This window comes from Macrosteles quadrilineatus, unplaced genomic scaffold (assembly GCF_028750875.1).
Source record: "Macrosteles quadrilineatus isolate MER2022 unplaced genomic scaffold, UCM_ALF_1.0 Scaffold_7__1_contigs__length_78375512, whole genome shotgun sequence".
Taxonomy (NCBI): domain Eukaryota; kingdom Metazoa; phylum Arthropoda; class Insecta; order Hemiptera; family Cicadellidae; genus Macrosteles; species Macrosteles quadrilineatus.
This window is the reverse complement of record NW_026542600.1, coordinates 5,079,595-5,107,569: the sequence shown is the minus strand read 5'-3', so window position 1 is coordinate 5,107,569 and position 27,975 is coordinate 5,079,595. Positions and strand designations below refer to the sequence as shown.

The following is a 27,975-nucleotide window of genomic DNA, read 5'->3' as shown; positions in this document are numbered from 1 at the left end:
GCTGGAGTAGTGTTCTGAAGTTCTTGAAGGTATACTGTTGTGATGTGATGTGACGTAATTTCGTAATTAGCTCTTGAGCCCTTACTAAATTCGGGGCGCTAATTATATCGCTGGACGCCTCTTAATGATGGATGAAATGCGTTGGGTTTTGAAGTTGATATGAGGTTGATGATACGTTTACTCAGATGTGAATTTGGAGATTGTTTTGATTGATGATTAATTATTTTGATGTTAGTTATCACTGATATATTCCCTGGATATTCGGTAAAAATTGATCGCGACTACTCTACTTAAGTTTACTATTGATACTTATGATCTAAATGAATTTACTAATAATAAGAAATTGTTCTACCTAATAAAAAGAAATTTAATTTACTGAGGATAAAAGGGAAAAAATCTAATGTTTATCTACTTAAATGCTATGGATTTGATTGACTGGGAGATATATTACTAAATTTCTGTTGATTTACTAATAATTAATTAATTAACTAGTGTGACACACATTATACACTCTTTCAGTTTGGATGCTATTCGTGGTTGAATGGAGTTTCGAAAGTCTGTTTGTTGATGTAAGGAATGATAGTGTTATTGTAAGTGTACATTCATTCGAAGCTCCTCTAGTGCCAATTGTCAACAATTATGCACAGAGGTATTAAATAATAATTATTTATTCCACCGACGGCTTAGCACAACTTTATTTTTTTTTAAACAAATATTGTTTTAATATGTTCCTTCAATGTGAAGGATTGATCGGTGCTTGGTTTGATTATTTATATAGGGCGGAAGTAGAGGTATGAATGGAACAGATGTTTGTACTGATAACGACGGTGTTATCTCGTGCCTGGCGCTTGCTATTGTCTGTTCCCTACTAGTCCATTTCTTCTCTGTCACTCAGCAACATAAATATATTTATATATTTTTTGTATTTTATTTTAACGCATGCAAGTGTATAACACATAATAAACATTTAAATTACCCTTTATAAATATATAATACATAAACTCTTCTTCTACGCTCAGAATTCTGCTTGTTATTTACAAACATATGGATTGTCGTGTGCGCTGTTATCTACTTTGATAACGATTGTATTACGCCTAAATACCATATATCTTATTTTAATATACGTGGATGACTTTACTTACTTAATACTTTTTATGTAATGTTGTATTTACCTTTGCGATTCAATTGCTTATATTAACACAGAAATACTTAATTTTACTTAATTCTACTTAGTTCTACTTAGCCTAATTGCCATAGTTTAAGTCTAGCTTGGTCTGTAGTCAGTTGTCTGTATCGTTCCAGTGTTGTCATTTTTCAGTCCAGTACTTTTAGTGAGTGTTTGTTGTCATAAGTAAACTGTCGGCTGCACTATTCATATGACAGTTGCAATCTGTCATAAGAATGTGTTATGGCGAACGATTCCCGTCATAGCCAATTTGAGCAAATTAAAAATAAAAAATTACTTAAAAAAAATTAGTCGTTTGCTCAGATTGTAAGTTTTAAGGGGATTGAAAAAGTTGTTGATTACTGGGGTCTGGAAATGCATATATTAAGTACAAACACTATGACGTGTTTCGCTGCCAACTTGCCACGTGTTGTCGCATCCGGCTTTCCGGCCAAGCGGTGCATCGAGAGGTGTAGCCGCACCCTCTGTGAAGGTACGGCTTAGACTCAACTCCCAACACCCTATCAGCCGGGGCTGGAGTTGTATTGTGTACCGTATTGTTGAGAAGTATTGTTGCGAAGTATTGTTGTAGTCAGTTACTCGAGATTTCTTGCTAGATGTTCACTTATAACTAATTAAACTAGGCTAAGGTTCTATTGTGCACTCTGACGACGTTTATTTAATAAATTGGTTGAAAAAATCGTTTCAATTGTGAAATGTGGGCTTTTGTCACAATCTTACCTGTTGAGGGGTTTACTAGCTTTACTGACACTGGTGATGAGAAACTGTCAATCACGCACGGTTTTGACCAGGCGTATTGGAGTTTATAATTGACGTTGTCTATTGCTTTGGACTGTGGGTGCATTTTATACATTACCCAATCGCCTACTTTGTAAGGATTGGGTTGACGACCGCTGTTATAATATTGTGTGCGTTTTTCTCTTGCCTTCCGTAGGTTATCAAGTGCATGTTGCCAGCGATTGTCTGTGGTTGGTTGAGGTTCTTCCCCAATTAATTTATTTAAATCCCAGGCTAATTGTAGTGGATGGTTTATTTCTCTCCCCAAAAATAAGCTTGCAGGTGTCGAACCGGTGCTTTCATGTTGAGCGGAATTGAATGCTATTTGAAACCAATGAATGTTTTGATCCCATGTTTGGTTGTCGGAATTGTGATATATTCTCATAGCAACTTTGAGATTTTTGTTGACTCTCTCTACGTTGTTTGCGCTTGGGTTGTACGGTGATGTAAATATGTGTTTGATTCCGAAGTTTAAACACATTTCCTTCATTTGTTTTGATTTGAAAGATGGTGCGTTGTCTGATACTAAGTATTGCGGGAAACCGTAGTGTGAGAATATGTGTTTTGTGAGAAGTGTAGTTGTGGTGGCAGCTGTCGCGTTTCTAGCTGGTAAAAGAATTACAAACTTTGAAAATGCGTCCACCACAGATAGTAGGTATGAGTTGCCTGACTTTGTCCTAGGAAGTTTGCCTACGTAGTCAATGTACACTTTTTGGAATGGTTTTGTTGCTAGATCGGATGATAATTCGCCTACCCTGGTGTTCGGAGCTTGTTTGGATCTTTGGCAAGAGAGACATGTTCTGACTTTGTCGGCTATTATTTTGTTCAAATTTGGTGACCAAAAAAATTGATTTATTTTATGTATTGTTTTTTTGATTCCTAGGTGTGCTGATGTAGGTGCTAAATGGTAGTATGTAAAAATCATGTCAATTAGTTTCGTGGGGAGTACTATTCGTGGTGTCTTTTGGCCGGGTGCTAAATGCATTAACACTCCGTCCTTTACTGTATATGCCTGGTTTCTATGTGGGTCCCTAATAATTTTGATCAACGTGGGGTCATCTCTTTGATGTTCGTCGATGTTTTTGAAAGCTTCTGGAATTTTCATCAAAATGTTTACTGAATGTGTATTAGTGTCATCGTTTAGTGTTACTACTGTTGGTTGTGTGTCGGCGTCCTCGTATAACCTAGATAGACAGTCGGCGACTGGATTATCACTGCCTTTTATGTGCTCAGAATGAAATTGGAAAGAGTTAATGAATGTTATCCATCGCGCAATTTTACCTACTTGTCGTGGATGATTTAGAAGCCAAGTTAATGCTGAACAATCTGTTTGAAGTGTAAACTCCCTGTGTTCGAGGTATTGTTGGAATTTTGTCAATCCGAACACGACTGCTAGGCATTCTAATTCAACTGTGGATTTGTTTACTTCGTGTTTGCTTAGTGGTCTCGACGCGTAGGCTACTGGTAATAAACTACCTTCGTGTTCCTGTGCTAATTGCGCTCCTAGTCCTGTGCCTGAACCATCTGTTTGTAGGATGAATTTTTTATTGAAATCTGGGAGTCTTAAAACTGGTTGCGACGTTAGAGCTTTTTTAATACTTTGCAAGGCGGCTTCCTGTTCAGAGCCCCATTCAAATGGTGTATCTTTGCGTTTGAGTTTGTTTAATGGTGCCGAAATGTGTGAAAAATTCGGTATGAACCTCGCGTAATACGCTGTCATCCCGATTAGCCTAGAAATCTGTTTGACATTTTTGGGGGTTGGGAAGTTAAGAATTGGTTGAATTTTTTGTGTGTCAAATGTAACTGTGCCGTTGCGAAAAATGTGGCCTAGGAATTCGATGTGATTAGATGCTACAGTCATTTTTTCTGGGTTGATCGTAAGACCTGCGTTTTGTAATCTAGTTATTACTTCCTTTATTTGATTGAGATGGTCTGAAAATGATCCATTTGAATAAATTACCAAGTCGTCGAAAAAATTGAAAATGTATTTGTATTTTATGTCTCCAAATATTTTATCTATTAACCTTGTCAAAACCTGTGATCCTGTGGCTAATCCAAATGGTACAACGTTGAACTCAAATTCCCCAAATGGGACGACGAATGCTGTGTATTTTTTGCTTTGTTCTGTCAACGGTATTTGCATGTATGCGCTGTTCAAATCCAACAATGTATACCACTTCGCTTGACCTAGATACTGAAATGCTGATTCGACGGTTGGCATTGGCGTAGACTCTAAATTAATCAAGTCGTTGAGCTTTTTGTAATTGACTACAAATCGCGTTTTGTTTCCTTTTTTGGGGACTACAAATCCTGGACTACTGTATTCGGAGGATGATGGTCTTATCACGCCCTTTTGTAATAGGTCGTCGATTTGTTTTCGTAATGCTTCGAGCTTTGGCGGTGCGAATTGGTACGGCCTACTCCTTACAACCTGCTGAGATTTTAATTTTATGTCGTAGTGTATCAATTTTGTTTGCCCTAATCGTTTCGATACTGTGTTTGGAAATGACTGTAATAATTTGTGTATTTGTTGTATCTGGTTTGGTGTCAAATTATCGCCCAAGGTGTAAGTTTTGTCTTCCTGTAGATTACTATCGTGTTGGTCTGTGTGTAATATGGCCATGACCGGTCTTGTACCGTATGGAAATGTTACATTGTGATTCGCCACGTCGATGATTGCTTTTGTTTTTGTGAGGAAATCTAACCCTAATACAATGTTTATTGGTAATTTAGGTGCTATTAGGAAACTGAATGTCCAAGAGAAGTGTCTAATTTTAAAGTGTAGCTTTGCCATGTGTGAGAAAATTACCTTGTCGCCTGAGGCTGAAATAGCGAATTGATTGATCGGAGTGATTGATTTTGTAATTAAGTGATTATTTTTGATTGTATCGAAAAAGGATCGTGAGCAAATTGACGTCGTAGAACCTGTATCTATGAGTGCATTTGTTTCAATGTCGCCGAAAAAAATTGGTATTGTACATGTTTTTAATTTAGGAAAGTTTGGAGCATTTTTGTTTTTATGGCTATGTGTGTGTGTGTCTAGGTTGATTGTTGTGTGTGAATAGGCGCTATGACGTGTCGGAGGTGCGAGAGCGCCAATTATCGGCCTCCTCTGGAGTTTAACTGTGTATTGTGTGTAGGTGTGTGTTGGTCTGTAGTGTCGGTGGGCGGGCGGTAGTGTCTGGGGTCATTGACCTGCCTCGGTGCGCCGTGATATGCACTGTTATGCACTGGTGTCCTATAGTATGTACTTGGCTGCATGTGTGGTCGATGTGGGAATCTTGGTTGCCCATGTGGCTGTTGCATGTATTGTGGTGTGTATTGCCTATGTTGAGGTGTGAATTGCCTATTTTGAGGTGTGAATTGTCTATTTTGAGGTGTGAATTGCCTATGTTGAGGTGTGTATTGCCTATGTTGAGGTGTGAATTGCCTATTTTGAGGTGTGAATTGTCTATTTTGAGGTGTGAATTGCCTATTTTGAGGTGTGAATTGCCTATTATTTTCTGTTCTGGTTTCCCATCGGCGTGATTGCGAGTTGTTACCCTCCTCTAACTGTCTCACAACTTCTAATTTTGGGATAAGCGCTATTAAATCATCAAGTTTGGTCGGCGGCGGAAACCCTGCAAGACGTGCCCTATTTGTCGCGTTTATACCTGTCAATATTACCTCCAGTAAGTCGTATTCTGTTGGTATTAGGATTTCTGCTGATTCTTTCACCTGGATAATGAAATCTGAAAGTGACTCGAATTGACCCTGTACCCTATAGACTGTTTGAGTCAGGAGCTGTTGTTTTGCCCTTTCTGGCAGAAAGGTACTAATTATAGTAGGAATTGTTTTACCCTTGACCTCCCAGTTCTCCTGTAATGCCATGGTCCAAATATCCCTTAATTGCCCTGCTGTTTTGTGTAACAATGCTATCGTGATTGATTTGTCGTCGGCTAACTTTAATTTCTCAATTTGAATGGCCGTTTTCAAGAAGGCTAACAATTTGCTTGTGTCCGTGCCGTCGCAGTTGGGAGCTTTCGACGCTAGATCGTCGACTAATCTCGGGTTTGTGTGGGTGTGTGTTGATTGTGTTACTGGTTTGTTTTGAGATAAAGCTTGAGCGATTGAATCGCCTATGGCTTGGGCTGTGATTCTAATCATTTCCGCCGTCTGATCCGCTAAGATGGGTGTGTTTTGTTCCGTGGGTTTTGGTGTGTCTGGTACCGTTGGCACTTGCGCTGTCACCGCGTTCTTTAAAATGACCCTATTTTCTTCCAGTGTCTTGGCTGGGGTTAAGCCCCACTTCTCGCACTGTAGAATTGCGCTTTGCGCATCAAAATCTCGTATCCATGATACCCCTGTGGGTTTTGTTTCCCACTCGTAAATCTTGGACATCTTGCCTTGATCTACTATTATTTGAATAGTAAAAAAATTCAAGACCTAAAAACCTTTTTGATATCAACTATTTTACCAAACAGGTGGGAAGAGTTTGGGCTGGGCAAATTGTAATTTAATAAGACAAAGAGAGAAATTATTTAAAAAAAAGGTGTGAATTTTGCCTAATGATTGTATTTTACTGCAATTGGTGTGTCAAATGTTTGACTAAGATCTGATTCCCTATATTGTTCAAATGTATGTCGTCCCTACGATTTGAGTGCCTATATGTGTGTAAATAATACTTATTTGAATTTAATACATGTGTTAGAAAAATTGGTTGGGTATTTTGATTTGACAATGTGTGTAAAAATGTGTTGAATTGAGTAATTTTATCTATTGTGTGTGGTGTATATTCTGACCTAGGGAAATATGGTAATCCTAACAGTATCAACCTGCTGCCTAGATAACGTTTCCTGATTACCCTGAGCAATGATACATATTGCTGTGTCACCATTGTTATTGATGTATTGCTGAATATGTCATTGGTTCCTATCCACAACAATAATGGTATTTCACTGTTGAAATATGGATTTGTGATTTTAATTTGTTTCTTTAATTGTCCAATTGTTGCGCCTGAAATCCCCATACTGTATTCTAATTTTAATTTACTACCTTCTCGGTTAACAAAATATTCCAGACGTTTAGTCAGTGAATCGCCGAGTATTTGAATTTGTATCATATTACGGTATCAAGGTGGTCGAAAGAGTGTAGCAGGGTAATGGCATGTCGGTATGTCGGAATTCTTTTGTTTGGTTGTAGTGTCGGGCCTGCATGTTCAAGGTCGCTGCGAGTGAATGAAACTTTGTGAACTGTAAAATATAAAACTGTAATGCATTTTATGTCTGACATCTATTGCTGTACTGATTGTTGTGTTATTGTTGTGCGAAATTACATGATATTTTATGTAAGATAATAATATGTTGATGTGAACAATGAATTGACCCCGTGATTTTGGCCTGATTCAGAAGGAATCAACATTGTCAATTAATGGCCTAAATTGACTGAAATGTTGCGAAGTGACGATTTACTCAAGCAAATGTTGTTAACAGGCTCTTGGCTTTCTTTTGATTATGTAGTACATTTTTTTTTACATTTATTATTATTATATATTTTTTTTTTTACGTTTTAAATGTTTTTCTGTTTTTATATTTATTTTATATATTTATTTGTATTTTTGTTTAAGATGAGCCTGTAATAACTGTGTGTAATGTATATTTAAATCGTGTATGTTTGCTTGGAAATAACAAATCTGGCCTTAAATCGTCGCTTTATCTTTGAACTTCTGTTATCTAACATTCCAGTTCTGTTCTAAGTCTGTCTGGCCTATTAATGACATGGACTCTCAACTTTCACTAGCCCACCTCAAATATCAAAACTTTGCTGAACAACTTAAATTCTAAACACAACTTAAATTAAGGTGATGAGTTACAACTAAAATATGTCAGACTACGCTTTAAAATACTATTTTAATCATTAATTAATTCACTGCAGTACCCGAAAGGGTAACAAATTCGGCTGTAAAAATTATGAAATAAAAATTTTTGGGGATATTTATGACTTTTTGGGGTTGGGGAGGTGACATACAAATGAATTTAAAATTCCCCCCCATTTTGAATTTTGATTTTTTGGTCGTGGCCTGTAAACTATACTGATGTGCACTTTGACTCCTAATATTTTGCTTTCCTTAATAAAAATATTCATCAAACACTCATTCGGCCTGTCGTCGAGGTATATTTAGTTTAATTACTGCCTTTCAGACTTGATGTCGAACTCGTGAGTGATTACATAAATGCATTTAAATATATTCATCAACTTGGTTTAGTAAAATATTAATAAAAAACACCAAAGTTCTCCTAATTCTACTTTGAAATTAAAACATCCTCATTAAAATTGATTTTTAAATTTTCCTTGGAAATAAAATAAACTGAATGATATTGATTCACATTTCATGACGTGCCTAGCTATGCATGCTCGTGCATTCCAGGTCGCCACGTGGTGCCGACCTGCAGCCTGTCGATTTCCTGTCTGAACAAAGCACTTGGCTGGTCTGAGACACGTTTTAATCTATTCTATTTCTGTTAAAATTGCATTTTTGGCCGGATCTTGACGCTCTGCTACCAATATGTGATGATGTGGAGTAGTATGAGTGTAAATGAAGATACCTGGGCCCTATATATCTTCCTCTAACCACTGCCAAATCACACACATTTCCTGTCGTAACCCAACTCTATTGCAAGAATTAATCTAACTCGTCAAAGTGCACAATATTACCTTAGCTGCCTATCACAGCCAGCTTTTATGTTCTTAATGTATCTAATTATAATATAGTGAACAGAGAAATATATATATATGAACTTATTCTAATTCGTGAAAAAGGTTACTAGACTTGAAAAAGGTTACTAGACTTAGCAAATGTGAATTCTAATTTACGATATTAATTGCCAGACCACGACCATTCCAGAATCCAATAAGTTACATAATTTAATTACTCCTGCCCTAACCTACACCCTTCCCCAACCCCTACTTCTATTAGCTAGACATCTTAGGCTACAGTTATTTATCCAGTTAGATGTACAGCTCCAGGCGCTCGACACTACACTGTACTGCTCTTGGTTCGCTGCGCGTGCCTACCCGGGTGACTGCGCGCGCATCGTAGTCATGTGACTTGCGCTATTGTAGCGATCCGCTACAAAGTGTAAAATTTTAAATTATTGTTAAAAAATCTGGTTTGGCATCAAATTATAGAACATTTCATGCTGGAAAAGAATATAATGGTTGAATTTAAAATATACTGTTAACAGTGATGCACTACGGGCGAAAAAAGGTGCGTTTAAAAACGTGGCATTTGAAAAGTTTTTTATTTATAATTTTTATTTTATACTTTTAAAATTAGTTTTTTTTTTAATTTTTGACCCTTAAAACGTAAAATTACCCAATTTCTCTCTAGACCTTTTTAAAGAGCTTAAAAAACAAATAGTTAAGTATATCAAAGGGGTTTTGTACAATTATTAGTAACGGAGAAAATTTAAAAAAAAAATGGAAATTTAAAATCCCCATGTTATTCTTATGGAGAATATGGTAAAAAGTTGTATTTACCTTGTTTATGGATATATTTTGATAAAAACTTTGAAGATTTATTTATTTTATACTAAACAAATAATATTTTACTAAAAACACACTTAATTGGTTTCCTTGTAGCAGCAAACCTTGGTACTCGTTTCGTTAAACCTAATGTTATTTATTTAATAGACTAGCAACAGAGCCCATTGTGGTTAAATTAATGCAATGGTCTCTAGTAAAATAATGGTTATGAAATCCATACACCACTTTACTCACTAATATTTGGTACAGATTAAGCTCATAACATTAGAATCACACACTTAACATAAGAAAATCACTTTAAACACAAATGAAAATTGTTAACAACAATATTTAATCAAAGAAAATTTAATTAAATAACAATATAACAATAAGCTGTTAAATTATCAACTCATTTTTCGTATGGTTAGATTATGCATACTGGTAAATCAATTATTATTGCCATCTATAAAAATAATTGGTTTTTTTCCCGAGTCGGGTTAGCTCTTCTACCAGACCGATTTTCATAATTTTGGCCTTAAGCCGGGTTTACACTATGTAGCTAAACCTGCTACATTGCAGATTTGTGTAACATCTAGCAATGTTATATAACATTTGCTAGAAGTAGAAAAAGCAACTTTACAAAAGTGCTATATAACACTGCTATATGTAGCAGATCCTGCTATATATAGCTAGAATTGTGCTATCCATCGGGAGTCAGTAAATATCAAAAGAAATACGTGCTACATCTAACATTGCTATATGTAACAATGATATACATATATTTTTCGTCTAGCATCTGCTATATGTAGCGCTGAACGGTTTTTCTCAGCGATCTTTGTTTACAATGGAAGGATTGGAAACGGAAAGTGGCAGTGCCTAGGATCGGGATGATATTATTGGGGCTATTGATATTATAAACTTAATCTAACTGTTCCGTGGACAACCGGCGTTGTGATCATACGTAAAACGTTTTTGAAGTCACCGTAGCCTTATTTAGCGTTTTAATTATGGATTGTCAGAGTATTCATCATCATTAAGGTCCCGTAATAAATCTGCTACACTGTACTTATTTCTCGAAGCAAGAAGCGGTCAAATCTAAAACTTGCTAAAATCTTCGCTCCTGTCTGTCTCTCTGACTTCCAAGATCACCACGATAGCTGCCACGAACAATGTCTCTTCAGCGCACATTTCGATACGGAATGCGAATGAGGTTGTGCTACATATAACATATAGCACGAGCACCAGAATCACTAAAATTGTTTGTAAATTTTGCATACAGCAAAAGCTATAAAGCAATGTTATAAAGCAAAAGTTATATAACGGGTTTTGCTACATAGTGTAAATTCGGCTTTAAACTAAAGCTATAGACGCACCATAGATTTGCTATTAAGCATCAGCACTCATTTTGACGTATATTTTGAGCTATGCACAAACGGGGTAGCGGATTTCTACCCCCGGATATTTACCCCCATGAAAAAACGCCTACGTCATTTTGACGTCACGAGGGGCGGGGCCTATACACGTTCGAGAAACAGCCCGCGACTGGAAATCTACCCCCAGACATCTACCCCCAGACATCTACCCCCGGACATCTACCCCCGGAAATCTACCCCAGTGGTCAGCTCTTCCGCGTATCGGCCAATATTCATTGTTGTAATTGATTTTATAAATTGCTTTACCTTCTTATACCCAGTAGTAAACATGTGATATGTCGATGTCTGTTTTAACATTATCTATATTTATAATTCAATAAGTTGTAACAGTCCTTTTCAACCCGACCTGTTTCACTGATTTTTACAATTGATGTGTCTTTTATAAGCTTAAGATCTAGCTCAGCACAAGCTGGTAATTAAAAGGATATTTTGATTAGGGCTTCAAAGGTTGACTTCTAAGCCTTTGATTTATTACTAGAAGGTGCTTCCAATGGTTGACCAACTTTTACACTATACAGTAACTGTTTAAAAGTGAAATGTGAGTAGTACTAAACAGATTAATTTTTAAAGTCAGGTTGTGAAAACATGAATAGATCGTCTGAAGCTGTAAACAGTAGATGAAAAAGTTATGAAAATAATATAATATTGCGCACTTTTCACATGGTCAAGTGTTACATCGTACTGAACCATTGTTTTTACACACATTTCTTAAATAAAAATGTGAATAAACTGTGGCGAACTTCCGGTTTATTCGATGTAGGCCTAGTAGTAATAATTGTTTAGTAAACCAAAACTAAGTTGTAAACTCTTAAATTGAGAAAGAGGATCAATAAAAGTCAGGTGTATAATAGTAAATTTTTCATATCACCTAGTAGTAAAAAAAAAAATAGTTTCGAAGATTTTAAATGCGAACTAAGAGAGGATTTTAAATTATTTTCTCTTAAAGACCTAAAATAAGACAATTATTAAAATTCAAAATAATGGCCACATTCAATTTTTTAAGCATAGCCTAATATCTTTTAATATATATCAACGGTACGCCTAAATACCCCCCCCCCCCATTGCAGCACATTCGCATATTCAAAGAATGTATAATGTCTTATTGGAAAATCCTGCCTTAAAACAAAACTTGTCAACTTATGTCCATAAATAAGTGTTCAAAAGATCCATTCTTAAAAATACCATATAGGAAGTGAATAAGCAGGTTTCCTGCCAGTAAAATGTTAAAATGAGGTATTTTAAGGTAGTATACAGAACAGAATTAGGTGAAACCCGTCGACATTGACGGTTACTTTCAAGGCTTATGCTAATTCATATAACTGCGATAAATAGATTGAAGTAATAACAATTTTGAGCCTTTAGCTCTTTAGCTATTTTGATGATTAATAAGTGTTAAAGCAATAATGACTATTGCGTTAGTTATAAAATATGGTTGATAATTCAATGAACAAAATATTTCCCATACCGTACGTCATAAGAGTTATTATTATTAACTGGTTTCTCTTCTTTTGGAAGAACCTTAAAATAGTATTAAAATCGTATTGGTCAATCTTTTGTGATAAATACTTCCGATCCGCGCTCATGCATGTGCCGTTAGCTGTTACTGTATGTGAAAGTTGGTCAACCATTTAAATCACTGTCTGCAAATGAATCAAATGCTTAAGGGTCACACTTTAGAAGCCCTTTATTAACATATAGTTTTAAATGCCGTTTTGCGTTGAGCTGGATCTTAAGATTTAAAATTACACTTCAATCATAAATATCAGTGAAGTAGTTCGGGTGAAAAAGGGCTTGTTACAGCTTATTTTATTAGGAAGATAAAGATTGTTAAACAAAGCAATGACATATTACGATATCACATGCTTAATACTAGATATTAGAGGGTAATGATTAACCGAAGAGCCATTGATGAAAGTACCATTGTATAAAGCAATTGATAAAATCAATTACAACAATGAATATTGGCTGATACGCGGCAGAGCTGACCACTGGGGGTAGATTTCCGGGGGTAGATGTCCGGGGGTAGATGTCCGGGGGTAGATGTCTGGGGGTAGATGTCCGGGGTAGATTTCCAGTCGCGGGCTGTTTCTCGACCGTGTATAAGCCCCGCCCCTCGTGACGTCAAAATGACGTAGGCGTTTTTTCATGGGGGTAAATATCCGGGGGTAGAAATCCGGCGACCCGCACAAACTGCCTCCCTGTACATTACTTACTGGAGTTAAATTTGTTTTTTTCGAGTTCGTTTGGCTCTTCTACCGGACCGATTTTCAAAATTTTTTGTCTCAAAGCTATGCAAGCACATATTTGTTATCATTAATCTATCAAATGTTTAACCCTACAAAAACAATTGAATAAGTTTTTTTTTAATTTTTACTTCAATTAAAAATGTATTCCAGCAGTTGCATTATCCTATATGTTTTTATCTAAAAATCTTCAGTGAAATACCAGATTCCATTGGAATTATTGATTATTGAGATTGGACTTACCTAAAGTACACTGCTAAATTATAAACGACCCCAATTGTTTAAAAATGGAGTTATCTATCATCGATTTTTAGTTAAAAAGATCGTACTTGCAAACTCAACAGTACCTAAGCTAATTGTCGACGTTGACGGGTTTCACCTAGCAAATCTTAAAAAATCAAACTTTAATAATTATTTGAAAATCTACACGTATTCCTTTCCAATGACCCATTAGGTTATAAAATCGGTCCAGTAGAACTCTAGATTAAGTTGTACAAAGATTTTTAAAACTGAATTACTAGATTTAATTAAAAATCAATTAAGACAAATGGAAATTCGTTTAGTCTGCAGGTTTGCTGCGGCGGGGGTATTTTGTACTACGATCGTATTTCTAAATAGTGCTTATAACCACTATTATAAAATTTTTCTGCATTAAATTTCCTATAGTTTAATACCCAAAAAGTTATTTTTACGAATATTAAAATTTTGACACTTTTTTCAAGATGGCGGCCAAAAAACGTATTTTGCGCCACAGTACGGATGTATATTTTTAGTATGTTGATTAGAAGCATACTACCTACCATTCACAGCAAGAATCATTTCTGTTGCAATTAGTTCCACCTTAAGCTATATTTTCGATTATTTCTACTGCACTAATAGACTACTTACAAGTCTTTTGTTTACTTTTTCCTTGTTATTCAATTCAACCAACATGGTTACCTAGCAACCCATAAAACTAATGTTAAAAAAAATGTAATTTTCAGTTTCATTTTTCTACGTAATTAGATTTTTGTTGGCAGTTCTAACTGCAGTAAACTCGTTTTTAGACCAGAAATAAGCTATTTACAACATTTGAAGAAAATCGTTGGAGCCGTTTTCGAGATATTTCTGCAAGCAAGCAAGCAAGCAAGCAAGCATACAAGCAAACATTTCTCGTATTAGAGTATAGGATAATCAAAGTAAAGAAAAAAGAAGTACTTTCTGTAAAACTCTAGAGAAAAAAATGATTTACTAAAACCCACCCTCCTACCAGCCATTGAAACTTATGGCACAATGACCAAGCATTGAATAACTACACATTTGTCTAAGAATTGAATACCAGCATGGGCTGCCATGACCCAAAGACTAAAGAGACAGGGAAAAAACACGATACAAGAGAAACTACCACTCAGGATATCTGATGGACTTCTAGTATGTGGCATCTTTTCCTTGTCCACAATAAGACTTCTTTAAAAATAATACAAACCTCTAAAACCCCAAAATTATAAATGTTTAGTGGCTACTTAAATTTTGCTAACATTAACATTTGCTTTGCTTTGAAATCAGTTAAACACCACTGAGGTATCTCCCTGGTGATAAATGCTTAGTTGCACTATTTTAGAACCTCGCTAATAGCATATGTCTACTAATCCTCAAAGCAAAATGCCCTCAGGAACCCTCTGCAGTAAACACTCAAGCGAAATTCCATTTTCCTGATGGGATTTTCACTTCAATATTTTCTAAAAAACATGATTTTAATAATTGACTGTTATAAACGTTTAAATACCAGAATCACACCAATCTTCAGCAACTGCAGCAATACCTGCGAGCATTTCTTGGGATAATGCAACATTTACTAACCCCGTTTGATTACAGAGAGCATGCGGAAACGATCAGCCATGTAGGCTACTATCCCAGATTTCACTAGCCCATGTAAAATCACAGAAAACGTACTACTATAACCCAGAATGCCAACCGCATGGTAAAAAGCATTAAGCGGTTTGAGAGAGCTTTGCCTGTCAATCCGTAGGCAGCGCCACCAGCGTTGCTATGCTATTGCATGGCAACGCTGGTGGCGCTGCCTACGGATTGACAGGCAAAGCTCTCTCAAACCGCTTAATGCTTTTTACCATGCGGTTGGCATTCTGGGTATAGTAGTACGTTTTCTGTGGTAAAATTCAAGTACAACTCACAGACTTTATCCTGGCCATCAAAATTCACGTCTAGAAATCCCCTGTTGGTTGGTTGGACACACTGCTACACTAAAAATGACTAGCCTACTTTACTACTTGGCAAAATTACTAATTAGGGCAATAGTTTTCTCTTTTTAAAGATATACTTGTTGATGTATTTTATTTTCTTACCGAAAAGCTCTCAACCCGCCTTCTAACGCGCGTTTGCGCAGGTTTGTCAGCTGTTCATCCTCAGACTGCAGAAACCTCCATTCCAACCTAAAAACATAACGAGTTGGTCATAAAACTTACTCAATTTAAAACACATGACTGTGAAGTTGGCTTCAACTTCAATATAACAATGCTTGTTATATTGGTGGTTTCTATGTTTAATTGCACATACAATAGGATACTATTTCACTGACCACATAACTAGCTAAAGTAGTCAGTCTTTATTTCCAACAAACTAAGCTAATATAAACTGTATGGTTTATAATGGAAATAGGCTGAATTCTTTTAGATCATAATACACACAAACTATAAAAACAACTCCATGATTAGGCCTAGTGCATTTTTTGTGCTTCCTAATGGTTTACAAATAATGATTTACGTCCGACAGTAACAGTAACCATTTGAAACTGGTGTCAAGATGTCTAAGTTATTGTGAACGGCAACAACACATAAATTTGATCATAGTCTATGAGATTAAAAGGCACTCAATTAATTCACAACACTTAAACTAATGATGATGTCATTTGCTCTACCTCAGTTTAGGCTTGTGGCAAGATTAATTGCTCAATTTGTACTCCAACAATAAGCTTTGTACAACAATTTTACATTTGTTTTCTGAGGATATTCTGTTGCTTGTATTTATTTTAATTTAAACGACAAACAACTGGTAGGCTACCTAATTAAAATCCAAATCAAAGTTTATTAGTTTGTAATTTGGCAAGGGCACTATGAGCCTATATGAAAACAAAAAAATAAATACCCCCGCCGCAGCAAATCTGCCGACTAAGCGAATTTCAATTTGTCTGAATGTATTGATTTTCAATTAAATTTAAATAACATTAAGTTAAACGAGTACCTAGGTTTGCTGCTACAAGGAAATTAATAAAGTGTGTTTTTTTGTTAAATATAAAATATATATCCATAAACAAAATCTAAAACATGTAAAATTCCATGTAAAATCTAAAACATTATACAATATTCTCCATAAGAATAACATGGGAGTTTTGAATTTACAATATTTTGGATTTTCTCCATTAGCCTACCAATAACTGTAAAAAACCCTTTGATATAACTTATTAACTTATTTGGTTTTTTTATCCCTTTAAAAAGGTCTTGATAGCAATTGGGACATTTTGTATTTTGAGGGTCAAAAATGAGGAAAACCAATTTTTACTCCATAAAACCCTCCGTAAAACCCCGTTCCCATGGTCCGATCATGCTGGTTCGTGAACTCATTCAAGATTATTCCACCTTACACCTTTAAACCAAAATCAGACAAAAATTACTCAAGTTATTGTGTTCACGGACACATATATAACTCTCTCTCTCTCTCTCTCTCTCTATATATATATATATAACTCTCTCTCTCTCTCTCTCTCTCTCTCTCTCTCTATATATATATATATATATATATATATATATATATATTAACATATACATTAAAGTTTGAACAAATGGTGTTTTTGGCCTCTGGGGAGATCAATATGAATAAGTAAATCGGTCCCGTGCCTAGGTCTTACCGTGCCACCTACGGTAATAACTACTTCCCTATGGGGAAATTAGCTACAAAAAGTTTTGCCAACTGTTGTTGTGACATCACTAGGACCTACTAATTGTCATGTCCACAGAACAAGCAGCACAAACGTGCGCCAGACATTCCTGTAGCCTTTGTTGAAGGGATCAGAGGTTTAAAGTATAACTATTTTTTCCAAGACAATGTAACAAGATGTTGCAGACAATAGTTTATCTCGCTGAGGTCAGTGGCAAAATATTACATATTTGAAACAAGGAATTACCAAAATAAACATAGACTAGCTTGTTTTGGATTAGGCTAAGAACTGGGAGATTCCATTGACAATATTATTTCATACTTTATTGGGGGACTCATAGTTCCATATGTAATATTACTCAAAATAGCAAAGTGTCCTCACTCCTCAGCCTCACTACCGAGTCTGATACTAAACTTCATAAGCCTATTAACAGTAACATCGATTTTATTTAGTAGCCTAGTAAATGTACCGTATTCACCATTTTTACGGGAAGAATACAAGATTTCTGTATGACAACTAACTAATAGTCCTGTCATTTTAGGGAAAAATACCCCTCTACCTAGAAATAATTCCCTAAGTGGTGAAACTTTGCACATGTGTAGTACCCAGTAACAACATATCACAAATCAACATTCGTGCATGCTGTGCTACAGCCGCCATCTTAGAAAATGGCAGCCTCCGATCTGAAATTATTTGCTCATATTTCACTAACCGTTGAGAATACAGATTTTTTGATCAAATAACAGTACAGTTATTGAACACACAAAAATACCCTAAATATTTTACTTTTACTTTTACTTTTTTATTTTTACATATTTGCCCTATCTTTAACGGTTATTGAGAAAAATTGAAATTAATATTTTAAAAACATTAATTTTGTTTAAGTTCTGTCAGTTTAATTTTTTTCAAATAAATATTCCATTGTAGCGGCCCTGCTACAAGAAAACTCACTTAACAGCAAGGTTTATACCTATATGAAATGCATACATTATAAATATACGTAGCTACTGTAAAATACCCCCGTCGCAGTAAACCTGCAGCCTAAGCGAATTCCATTTTGCCTCATTTGACTTTACCTAATTTCCATTTAAATTACATTAGGTTTAACGATTACCTAGGTTTGCTGCTACAGGGATGGTAATAAAGTGTGTTTTTAGTAGAATAATGATAGCTTGCTATAAAAAGGCTATAAAAAGGCAAAAATTGCCTTAGTTTATCCCAAATTTAAGAAGGGTGAGAAAACCTGCATCTCAAATTACCGGCCAATATCTATCCTACCCACGCTCTCTAAATATATAGAAAAGGCAATACATAATCAGCTCATCACATACCTGGAGGACAAAGGAAAGTTTACCCAATCACAGCACGGCTTTAGACATGGCAGATCAACAAATACAGCCCTTGCAAATCTATGCGAGGACATAACATCAATCTGGGAAAAAAACTCCAAGCAACAAGCATTTTTCTAGACATAGAAAAAGCCTTTGATAGCTTGAATAGAGAAATACTAGTTGAGAAACTTCAAGAACTAAATATCACCCATAATGCTTTAATCTGGCTCCAAAATTACATGACAGACCGACAACAACTTGTAGAACTAGAATACACTAAACAAAATTATGAAATCAAATACAGATCTAAACTTCGAGAAACCTATCAAGGAATCCCGCAAGGATCTATACTTGGCCCGATCCTCTTCCTAATATATATAAATTCTTTTCCGAATGACCTATCTAGTGATAGCTCCTGCATAATATTTGCGGATGACACTACCATAATTACACCAACAAATTCCAACACCCAAAAGGAAAAAATAGAAGAAACACTTCAAACTTCAATAGCCACCTGCAACTCATTAGACCTAAAAATAAATCAACAAAAAACGACAGTTTTAAACTTCACTTCTAACAGCCAGATACAGGAAGGAAATGATAAACGAAACGCTAAATTTCTCGGAATCACACTGGACAACCGATTAACATGGCATGACCATATTGAAAATCTGGACAGTAAACTATCCCAAGTTGTATATGCTCTAAGGAGAATCAGGAAAATCACAAACAAAGAGATCTGCAAAACGGCATACCACGCTCTCTTCTCCTCACACATTAGATATGGCATAATTGCATGGGGCTCTGCCAATGAAACCGACCTGAAAAAAATACTAGTACAACAGAAAAAAGCCATCAGAATCCTGGAACAAGTTGATCGGGAAGAACACTGTAAACCTCTCTTTGTCAAAAACCAGATCCTCACCTTAACATCCTTATATCTTTACGAAACCATCCTCTTTATCAAATCAAACCCACCTCAACTCAGAATAAACTGTCACGATCACAACCTCAGAGTAAAATCAAACTTTAATCTAAACCAACACAGACTAACGAAAACCAGCAAAACACCAAATTACATGGGAATAAAACTATACAACATCTTACCCAACAAACTTAAAGACATAAACTTGCTCTCTAACTTCAAAAAACAGCTGAAACAATACCTCTTAAAGCGACCTTATTACACAATTACAGAATATCTAGAAGAACATAAATTTCCTACAAAATAACACTCATAATACAAATCACACATTCACCCACACTACAACACTACACACAATCAAGAAGCTAGCAAGAAGGATGAAAAAGAATTGACAATTCCCCGGTCTCCAAGGACTGCGGCGAAGACTTCGATGGTAATGGTGGTAAAATGGTAAATGGTTTGATCAAAATACATCCATAAACAAGCAAACTGCAACAGTTTACAATATTTTCTATAAGAATAACATAGGGATTTTAAATTTACATTTTTAAATTTTCTCCAAAACCAATAAGCTTACTAAAAACAATTTTAACCCCATAAAACCCCGTTACCATGGCCCGATCCTGCTGGTTATCTCATTCAAGGTTATCCCGCCGGAGACCTTCAGGCCATATTTCATCAAAATCGGACGAACATTACTCGAGTTATCTTGTTCACAGGGACACATATAGCTCTCTCTATATATAGGCCTACAGTATATAACTTATATCAAATGTTTCAAAATATATTAATTTCAATTTTTCTCAATAACCAAAGAGATTAGGGAAAATATGTAAATGGGGATGCGGAATACTATCCCCCGGAAAACTACCCCCCAGGTGAAACGTGACGTCACAAAATCTGCCAACTAACCAATATGGAAGCCGTGTACGCGACTGGAATACTACCCCCCCTAGACAAATCATGCTATTTAATTTTAATTTGAGTAATTCCATTGGATAATAGAAAAGTCATGTGGTGAATATAAAACAGAATTTCGAAATGTTACAGCAAGTTTGGTTGGCTAGGTTAGGTTAGATTAGAACGGTTTGACAACTAAATTTGAGTATCTGTGACTGGAAAACTGCCCCCCCCCCCCCCCCCCCGGTCTCTGACGTCAATATGGCGTAGGAACCTGTTTGGGGTGGTAGTTTTCTGAGGGGGCAGTCTTCCGGCGACCCATGTAAATGAGTAAAATATGTATTTTTGTGTGTTCTTTAACTTTTGTCCGAACGAGATTTCTGTACTTCCAACGGTTAACTTAGTAAAATATATGGGAAAAAAGTTGAAAATTGGCCGCCATTTTCCAAGATGGCGAACGTAGCAAAGCATGCACGAATGTTGATTTTTGATATGTTGTTACTGGGTACTACACATGTGCAAAGTTTCACCACTTAGAGAATTATTTCCACCTAAAACCCTAATATGACTGGACTATAACTAGTTGAGTACATCAGTAGTGAAAAAAAAACTATGGAAGCCTTGCACTATAGTGACACAATCTCACTGAACTCAATGATTTTCTACTCACTCATAGTATTTCACTTGATGTTGATTAGGGCTGCTATTGGACGAGCTGATTTCTGCGTCGTTCCCTGATTCTACCACATCTACTGTAGAATTTTGGTCAACTTCCAAACAGAGATCACCACCCACTGGGACAAAAAATATGTCAAAACCATTGTTTTGTCAGAGGTTTTCAAAAGTGGTTTGAAAGCTTTCTCACAGCTATTGCAAGAGCAAAAACAGACTTATGCATAGGTATGACTTGATAATTGGACCTTTTCTACGTTGACAGTTTTCTCTGTTAGCCAATAACCATCAAAACGGAACGATGGAGCTCCTGACTAACCGTTTCATTAAAGAGTATAATACCTAAGTAGGCCTAAACCTATGGAAACTTAAGACGGGTACAGTTCCGCAGAGATATACAATCGGATGAAATTTTAATTTGATATTTGACCTATTTTTACCTATTTAGGTATCGTTTAAAATATTTCATTCTCGATATAAATATTAATTTACTTTTTGTCCTCTTTTTATTGGTAGGCCTATATACCGAGTAGTGTATGTCAATGTGAGGTATATGTGTATGCTACCATTATGAGATTTGGTGTCATGATAATGCCCAAATCTTTGACAAAGTGAAAGATTTGGGCATTATCATGACACCAAATCTCAGCCCATTCCAGCATATAGCTCATTTAACGGCCAGGGCTCTCGGGTTTTATATATACAGATCCACAAGAAACTTCAGGTCGTCATATACACAAGTGATCCTATACAAATCCCTGGTTCGCCCCATCTTAGAATATGGATCTGTAATATGGTCTCTGTATCAGGTTGGACACATCCAAATGCTCTCAAGAACACAAGATCGCTTCATAAGGATGCTTGGACCCAGGCTTGGCTTCAGATATTGGGACACACCAATCCGGGAGCTTAAGGCACAGCTAGAGATTCAACCACTACACATTAGACGTATGATCTTTGATGCAGTCTTCCTATTCAATCTCATCAACTCCCTTATCGACTGCCCTGATCTATTGTCGAATATTGACCTTGCTGTACTTAGAGGGGCACATTCCAGAACCTCCTTCCAGCGTCGCTCCCAGCCGACACTTTTCGCCTACCTCAGCGGCCTGTCCAGATTACATCGACTAGAGAGTCAAATTGCTACGCACATCGACTTCTTCTCTGGTTCAACTGCCTCCTTCAGAAGTCGGGTCGGCTCTGTGCTGAACCAGATTATGTGAAAGTTAATTTACCTTGCTGGTGCCACTAATGGGCCAAAAAACATACAAAATTAAACAAGTGTCCTGTTTTTGCTATTGTTACTTTAAATTTCTTGCTGCTTATTATCTGTTTATGCTGTTTATTGCTGTTTAATATTTTTATTCACTGTTATTCATTATTGTTTTTGTTTTGTATTTATTGTTGGTTGTTAATTTCACGTTTTTTATTCCACCCCTTTCAGTGTTAGTCGCCACTAGAACTTGGACTCGTCCAAACCACATTTAGGTGAATAAGTTAATAAAACTGAAGCTTAATATTAATTATTAAACTGTACGCCCACTTAGGAATCTCTCCGACTAAATCTAATTGCATTTTTGGATTCACCGTGAAAAATACTGTAAGTAGACATCTAAAAATTACAAGATATCGCATTGTAGATAGGCTATATCAAATAATTACCAAATGTTTAACCCATTGGCGCCGACTTACGAGCGTTACTCGTACGGCCGCTGCAGCCCCGGCGGCCGACTTACGAGTGCCGCTCATGTCACCGCTAGGCAGCGCCATTTGTTATTTAGTTATTATAATTTTTCGCCCTTTTTGTTTCTTCTTACTATTATAATGTTTATAAATATATTGCTTCTTGATTTGAGTATTTACTCATTTATTTTAGTGAATAATAAACAATTTTGTGTTGCCATGGAAACCACATATCACCAAAAATCAGCTGCGGTAAGGTAAACAAACAATTTTTTAAACATTTTATTACTTATAAAAGTAAGTTACACAACTTTTGATTTTTCTACGTAGGGAATCGATTGAACTTTATAATAGTAGTGTTATTTGGTGTCTGGATTAATCTTGGAATTTGTATATCAAGTTTACTTTCAAAATATTGTTTTTAAAATTTTTAATTTTATAATCTTTAGGCCTAATATATATATATATATATATTTTTTTTTAGAACATTGACTATCCAGTTACCACTTTTCTGTAGACAATTTTACTGTGAACAAAATGGTGAAAGAATTATTAATTTATTACCTAAGGTTTTCTTTCTATAGCAGTTGGAGTAAAAGTCTACAAATTCGGTAAAATTAATTGCCGCCAGAGGGTGCTGCAGGTAGCGCATTAATTCCTTCCCCAATGGGTTAAGTATGAAGTATTTTTGACAATGGCAAATGCACGAATATGTGTTTGACAATTGACGACTGAAGAGAAAGAGGGTAGGCCTACTTACAGTTTCTTACAGTGGCGGTTCTAGGACCATGTCAAGGGGGGGGCTTGGGGGGAGTACCCCCCAATAAAGCAGGGGGGTCCGGGGGTCGGGAAAATTTGAAATTTTCAAAGCCGTTTGGTGACTTTCTAAGGCCATTTTTAACACCTAAAACCGTGCCCAATGGTCCATAAACTCCCATTTCACCTGTTGTTTGTCATGAGCAAATAGATATTTTAAAAATTAAACTATGACGATTGCATTAATGAATTTCAAAACACACTGTATCCTCCTAAAAGCCTTGGGTGACTTTCTACGGCCAGTTTTAACGACTAGAACTGTGTGCAAAACCTCACATTTCCCCATTTATTTGTCATGAATAAGTAGACATTTTTAAAACTAACTATGACAATTGCATTCATAAATCTCAAACATATTGTAGGCTATGGCAATATCCTCCTAAAAAAGCAGTTTACTGACTTTCTAAAGCCATTATTAATGTCTATAACTGTCCAAAAACCTCTCATTTCGCCTGTTATTTGTCTTTGTCATGAGCAAGTTGTAGACATTTTAAACTCAAACTATGACGAACTTGCATTCATGAATTTCAAAACATAAGCCTACTGTAGACTACGAATCCATCTCCTAAAAGCTGTTTGGTGACTTTATAAAGCCATTTCTAACGGCTAGAACTGTTCCCAATTGTCCTAAAACCTCCCATTTCACCTGTTATATGTCATGCAAGCAAGTAGACACGTTTTTTAACTTTACGTTTTTCTCCATTTCATAGATCTGTCACAATATGTATAGTATCGAATTCAGTAATAGCATTGACTATATAAACTTTAACACTAGTGTTTATATAGTCAATGGTAATAGGCTACTGGAGCTACCGCTGATTGCTGATTGATGCCTGTGTAAAGTTAGTGGCTAGCAGACAATTTGACAACTAACTATGGAACATCAGGAAATCAGCTGTTTCCCCGTCCTCGCTCGTACGCTCGGCGCTTGCCTTTGCCCTAGCATGTCAACAGCTGACCTGCAGCTGACTGCTGTAAAATTTGATAATGCGTACAACTTTCCATAGCGTAATATTGTTTTATTCGTTGTGCTAGTGTCCACAAAGTTTATCTATGTGGGACTTAATACTACTCCTGCCATCGCTTGTTTAATGAAAACTACATTGATGTCTGTTTTATGAGATTACGTATTTTAAGGTCGAAATGTACGTTTAAATTTATTTTTCCAGAGTCCAAGGGGGGGCTTTAGCCCCTGTAGCCCCCCCCCCTTGGAACCGCCACTGGTTTCTTAACTGGGCTACGTTAATATTGATTGAAACGATCGATTCGATTAGTAAACCTTCATGCGATTTTTTCACCATCAGCAAGTTTGGTTGGTTAGGTTAGGTTATGATAGCTTAGTTTTATAATAGATATATTTTAAAATATCGATTATTAATCAATATTTTCAATTCAATAGTTTCAATCAATATTAGCGTAGCCCAGTAAAGAAACTGTGCGCCCGAGAAAGATTTGAAAATGGGATTTTAACCCAGAATCTATAGTCATTTAAGTTACGACAAATGTAGAACTGATTGACGACAGGTTAGTAACCTTATTTTATGTCATAGCCTATGTCAGTTATAAGTTATTTCACTAATGTTTCATCCGATAATGCCGAATTCGAATTGTAACCTTAAAGACTACTTAGATTTCCATTCCAAGCTGTAAACAATTAAGCTAGTATTTGCTGGGTCTAGCCTAGATGTGTCTAACTTGACCAGAAGTGATCTTGCTTGACTAATTACTCATTACATTTTAAGCATTAAAAATATGTGTATACATAAGTGGACTTCCTTACCAGGTAGACCTAACTGAGGACTTTCCATTAACACTAATTAATTCCTCTTTAAAATATGTAGAACACAGAGATTTTGAATGGGACATGAGCAGTAACCTACTAATTATTGTGTCGACCTAACAACTCAAAACGGTAAAGCAGTGTTGAAATTTAACTTTTGGTTCCTTAACCTATCAAACACTTGCAATAGCATTAATCCAATCCAAATAATCAAAATCAAATTATCACGAACAAGGCCTGAAGACTTAGTGTTGTGTTAAGGAATAAAATTGGTACTTGGCAGTTGCTTCATATGGTTGACAGTTGACACTAAGTCAAAGCTAAGCTCTAAGCTCAAAACTAAAAGCAACAAACAAACAGCCGATGTGATGTGTTAATTTTTTTTCGTCGATACCCAAGCCCATTGAGCTTATATACGAAGTACGAAGGGGGACAGCTCACTTACACTACAAATTATAGACACTATGAGCCTCCAAATATGTAATTCCATTGACTATAATATACAATTCTTAAAACACATAGCTTACTTACTCTACAGATCATAGTCTATACGAGCCTCGTAAATAATATTGAAGGTTCACTTACTCTACAGATCATAGTGCCTATGAGCCTCGTGTCTTATATCATAGATAAAAACATACTCCCTTAGTAGATTTCTCATCCTAATGGAACAGCTGAAGACAATTTTATTGTTAGTTCTGTACGGTTTATGTAGAGGTCGTGTTTTGTTTGCAATTTGTTTCCCGTTAATACAGTCATTTAAAACCTCGTTTAACCAAATAATACGATCTAATCATAAACAATAAATTGTCCCCTAGTTATTTAACCAAACAGTAAAGCACAAATCAAGAAATTAACCCTAAAATAATAGAGACAAAATTTCGTCGACACTAGCGCCCAGTGTGGCGTACATGAACTTGACATGAAAAACGAGCTTCAAAATTTACAATGGGATGAGAAGTCTACTTGTGTTGTTTAGTCTATGCTTATATTTAAAAATACAGTAGGAGAAGGTAGAGATGAGGAAAATCCGTGCCGTTGTGAGCCTTCTATTATGTGGTGAGGATATAAGTTCTATGAATATTTAGTTTATTTGTTTAACTTTTAAAATAAATCAGTATGTATAATACATTAAAATACCTATTAAAATTTCCCCCATCTTTTAAAAAAAAAGACTTCTTAAATTTATTCTTCTAAAAATGTGTTATCATACAGTAACAAAAAAGTCATGTAAAAAATGTAACTTTGGTAGTTTATCGTAAAGTTAATTGTGTTTCATTGGTTGAAATGAATTTTTATTTTTTCAATAAAAATACTTACAGTAGCCTAAGTATAAGCCTTTTGTATGTTTCATAATTGAATACAGTACAGTATTTCAGATCCTGTATGGCGGTGCTACCATGCCTAGGATTGTTTTATACAAATTCAGATAAACTTCACAAAACATCTATTTTGCTATTCGCTCAGCTATTCCCTATATCAACTGTATGCTCTGTATTAGGGGCGGACTCTATAAATCCAGGAAATTCAAAGTTAACCATAGCTTACGATCAGCCTTAAAGTAGAATAATATATAAACATGTATATCTAACTCTAAAAATGTGTGCCTGGATTCTATACAATTCACTGAAACTTTTTTAGACTAAGTAATCTTGCGTAGATGCACCTTTGTGATAAGTAGTTTTTGTTCAGCAAACTTGGACGCCACAGGTTGGGTTGGGGGCGCAGGTCTCAAAGTAAACCTGCTCTTGTAAATATTTCTCAATTTTGGTCACAGTGAGTAACTAAAGCTTTTAGCAATATAGCATTGCATGTGAAGATGTGACTCTATGGATACCTTAGTAATGGGTTTTGTAAATTTCTTGGAATATTTTTTTGGTTTTAAATAGGATAGACACACATATTGATATAATGTTGGTGCTAAGGTCTTGAGTTGTATTTCTCTGCTAAGAAGGCTTTCAAACTATTTGGACTGTGAAACTTTAAGGGAAGTTTATTTTGGAGTGGTGTACGTATCATTAAGCTTATGGACTTGTCCTGTGGGGATCGAGGTTCTTTTCACACATACACCAAAATTTAAGAATTTTCTCATAACAGAAGAGAGCTTACGTTTGGTAGCAAAAGTTAGCCCAAGGACTTTGAGCAAAGGTATTTTTGACTTTGTACTATGTACGCAATTTAGGTACCAGGTTATGTTTGGATACATTTAGCTGCCGTTCTGGTAATTTAATTTGTAAATTGCACTGTGATATAAGCTAATATACATTATTTTATTTTAAATTACTTTGACGGGGGTTTCCATGTTAAAAACAATAAACTCATTCATTAATTCACCTTAACTTATTCATTGGGTTAATACATTACACGATTTGATCAAGCTTCATGGTCAAAACTGTAGAACAGAATTTTTTTGTAAGCCAATTAGCCAATGTAATTCTATTAACACATTTCCTGAACTTCAATTTCGGACATATGTTACGAATGCTAACAGGTAGAGCATTTAACATTAACACCTTTAAGTTTTACTGAATTGCAAGTACAGTAGGTATGTATGCCTTCATAATCCGATTTACAGGCACTGTGGCGTAGTTGGGTCGCCGGAATTTTACCCCCGCGGATTTGGAAGTCTAATGAAAATAGTCAGAGCGTGATTAATTAGATTAGCTATAAAAACCGGAATTTTACCCCCTTTCCATAACTAGCGTTTAGACAGCTGGAGATGTACGGGCCGGATTTTTACTCCCGGAATTTTGCCCCCAGATTTTTACCCCCCGGAATTTTACTCCCTGGCCGAT

General features: G+C 35.8%; 1 protein-coding gene across 1 annotated transcript in view; it reads right to left on the bottom strand.

The window, feature by feature from the left end:
• LOC128997929 (TBC1 domain family member 5-like) overlaps positions 1-25,460 on the bottom strand; it is a 63,640-nt gene extending 38,180 nt beyond the window's left edge. The window contains exons 1-3 of the mRNA XM_054423766.1: positions 25,181-25,460; positions 20,900-21,023; positions 15,485-15,571 (exon numbers count right to left, since the gene is read on the bottom strand). Of these exons, the coding sequence (XP_054279741.1) occupies positions 15,485-15,571; positions 20,900-21,023; positions 25,181-25,208 (239 nt within the window). The 5' untranslated portion in view covers positions 25,209-25,460. The remainder of the gene's footprint in view (positions 1-15,484; positions 15,572-20,899; positions 21,024-25,180) is intronic.
• Between the last annotated feature and the right edge of the window lie 2,515 nt (positions 25,461-27,975).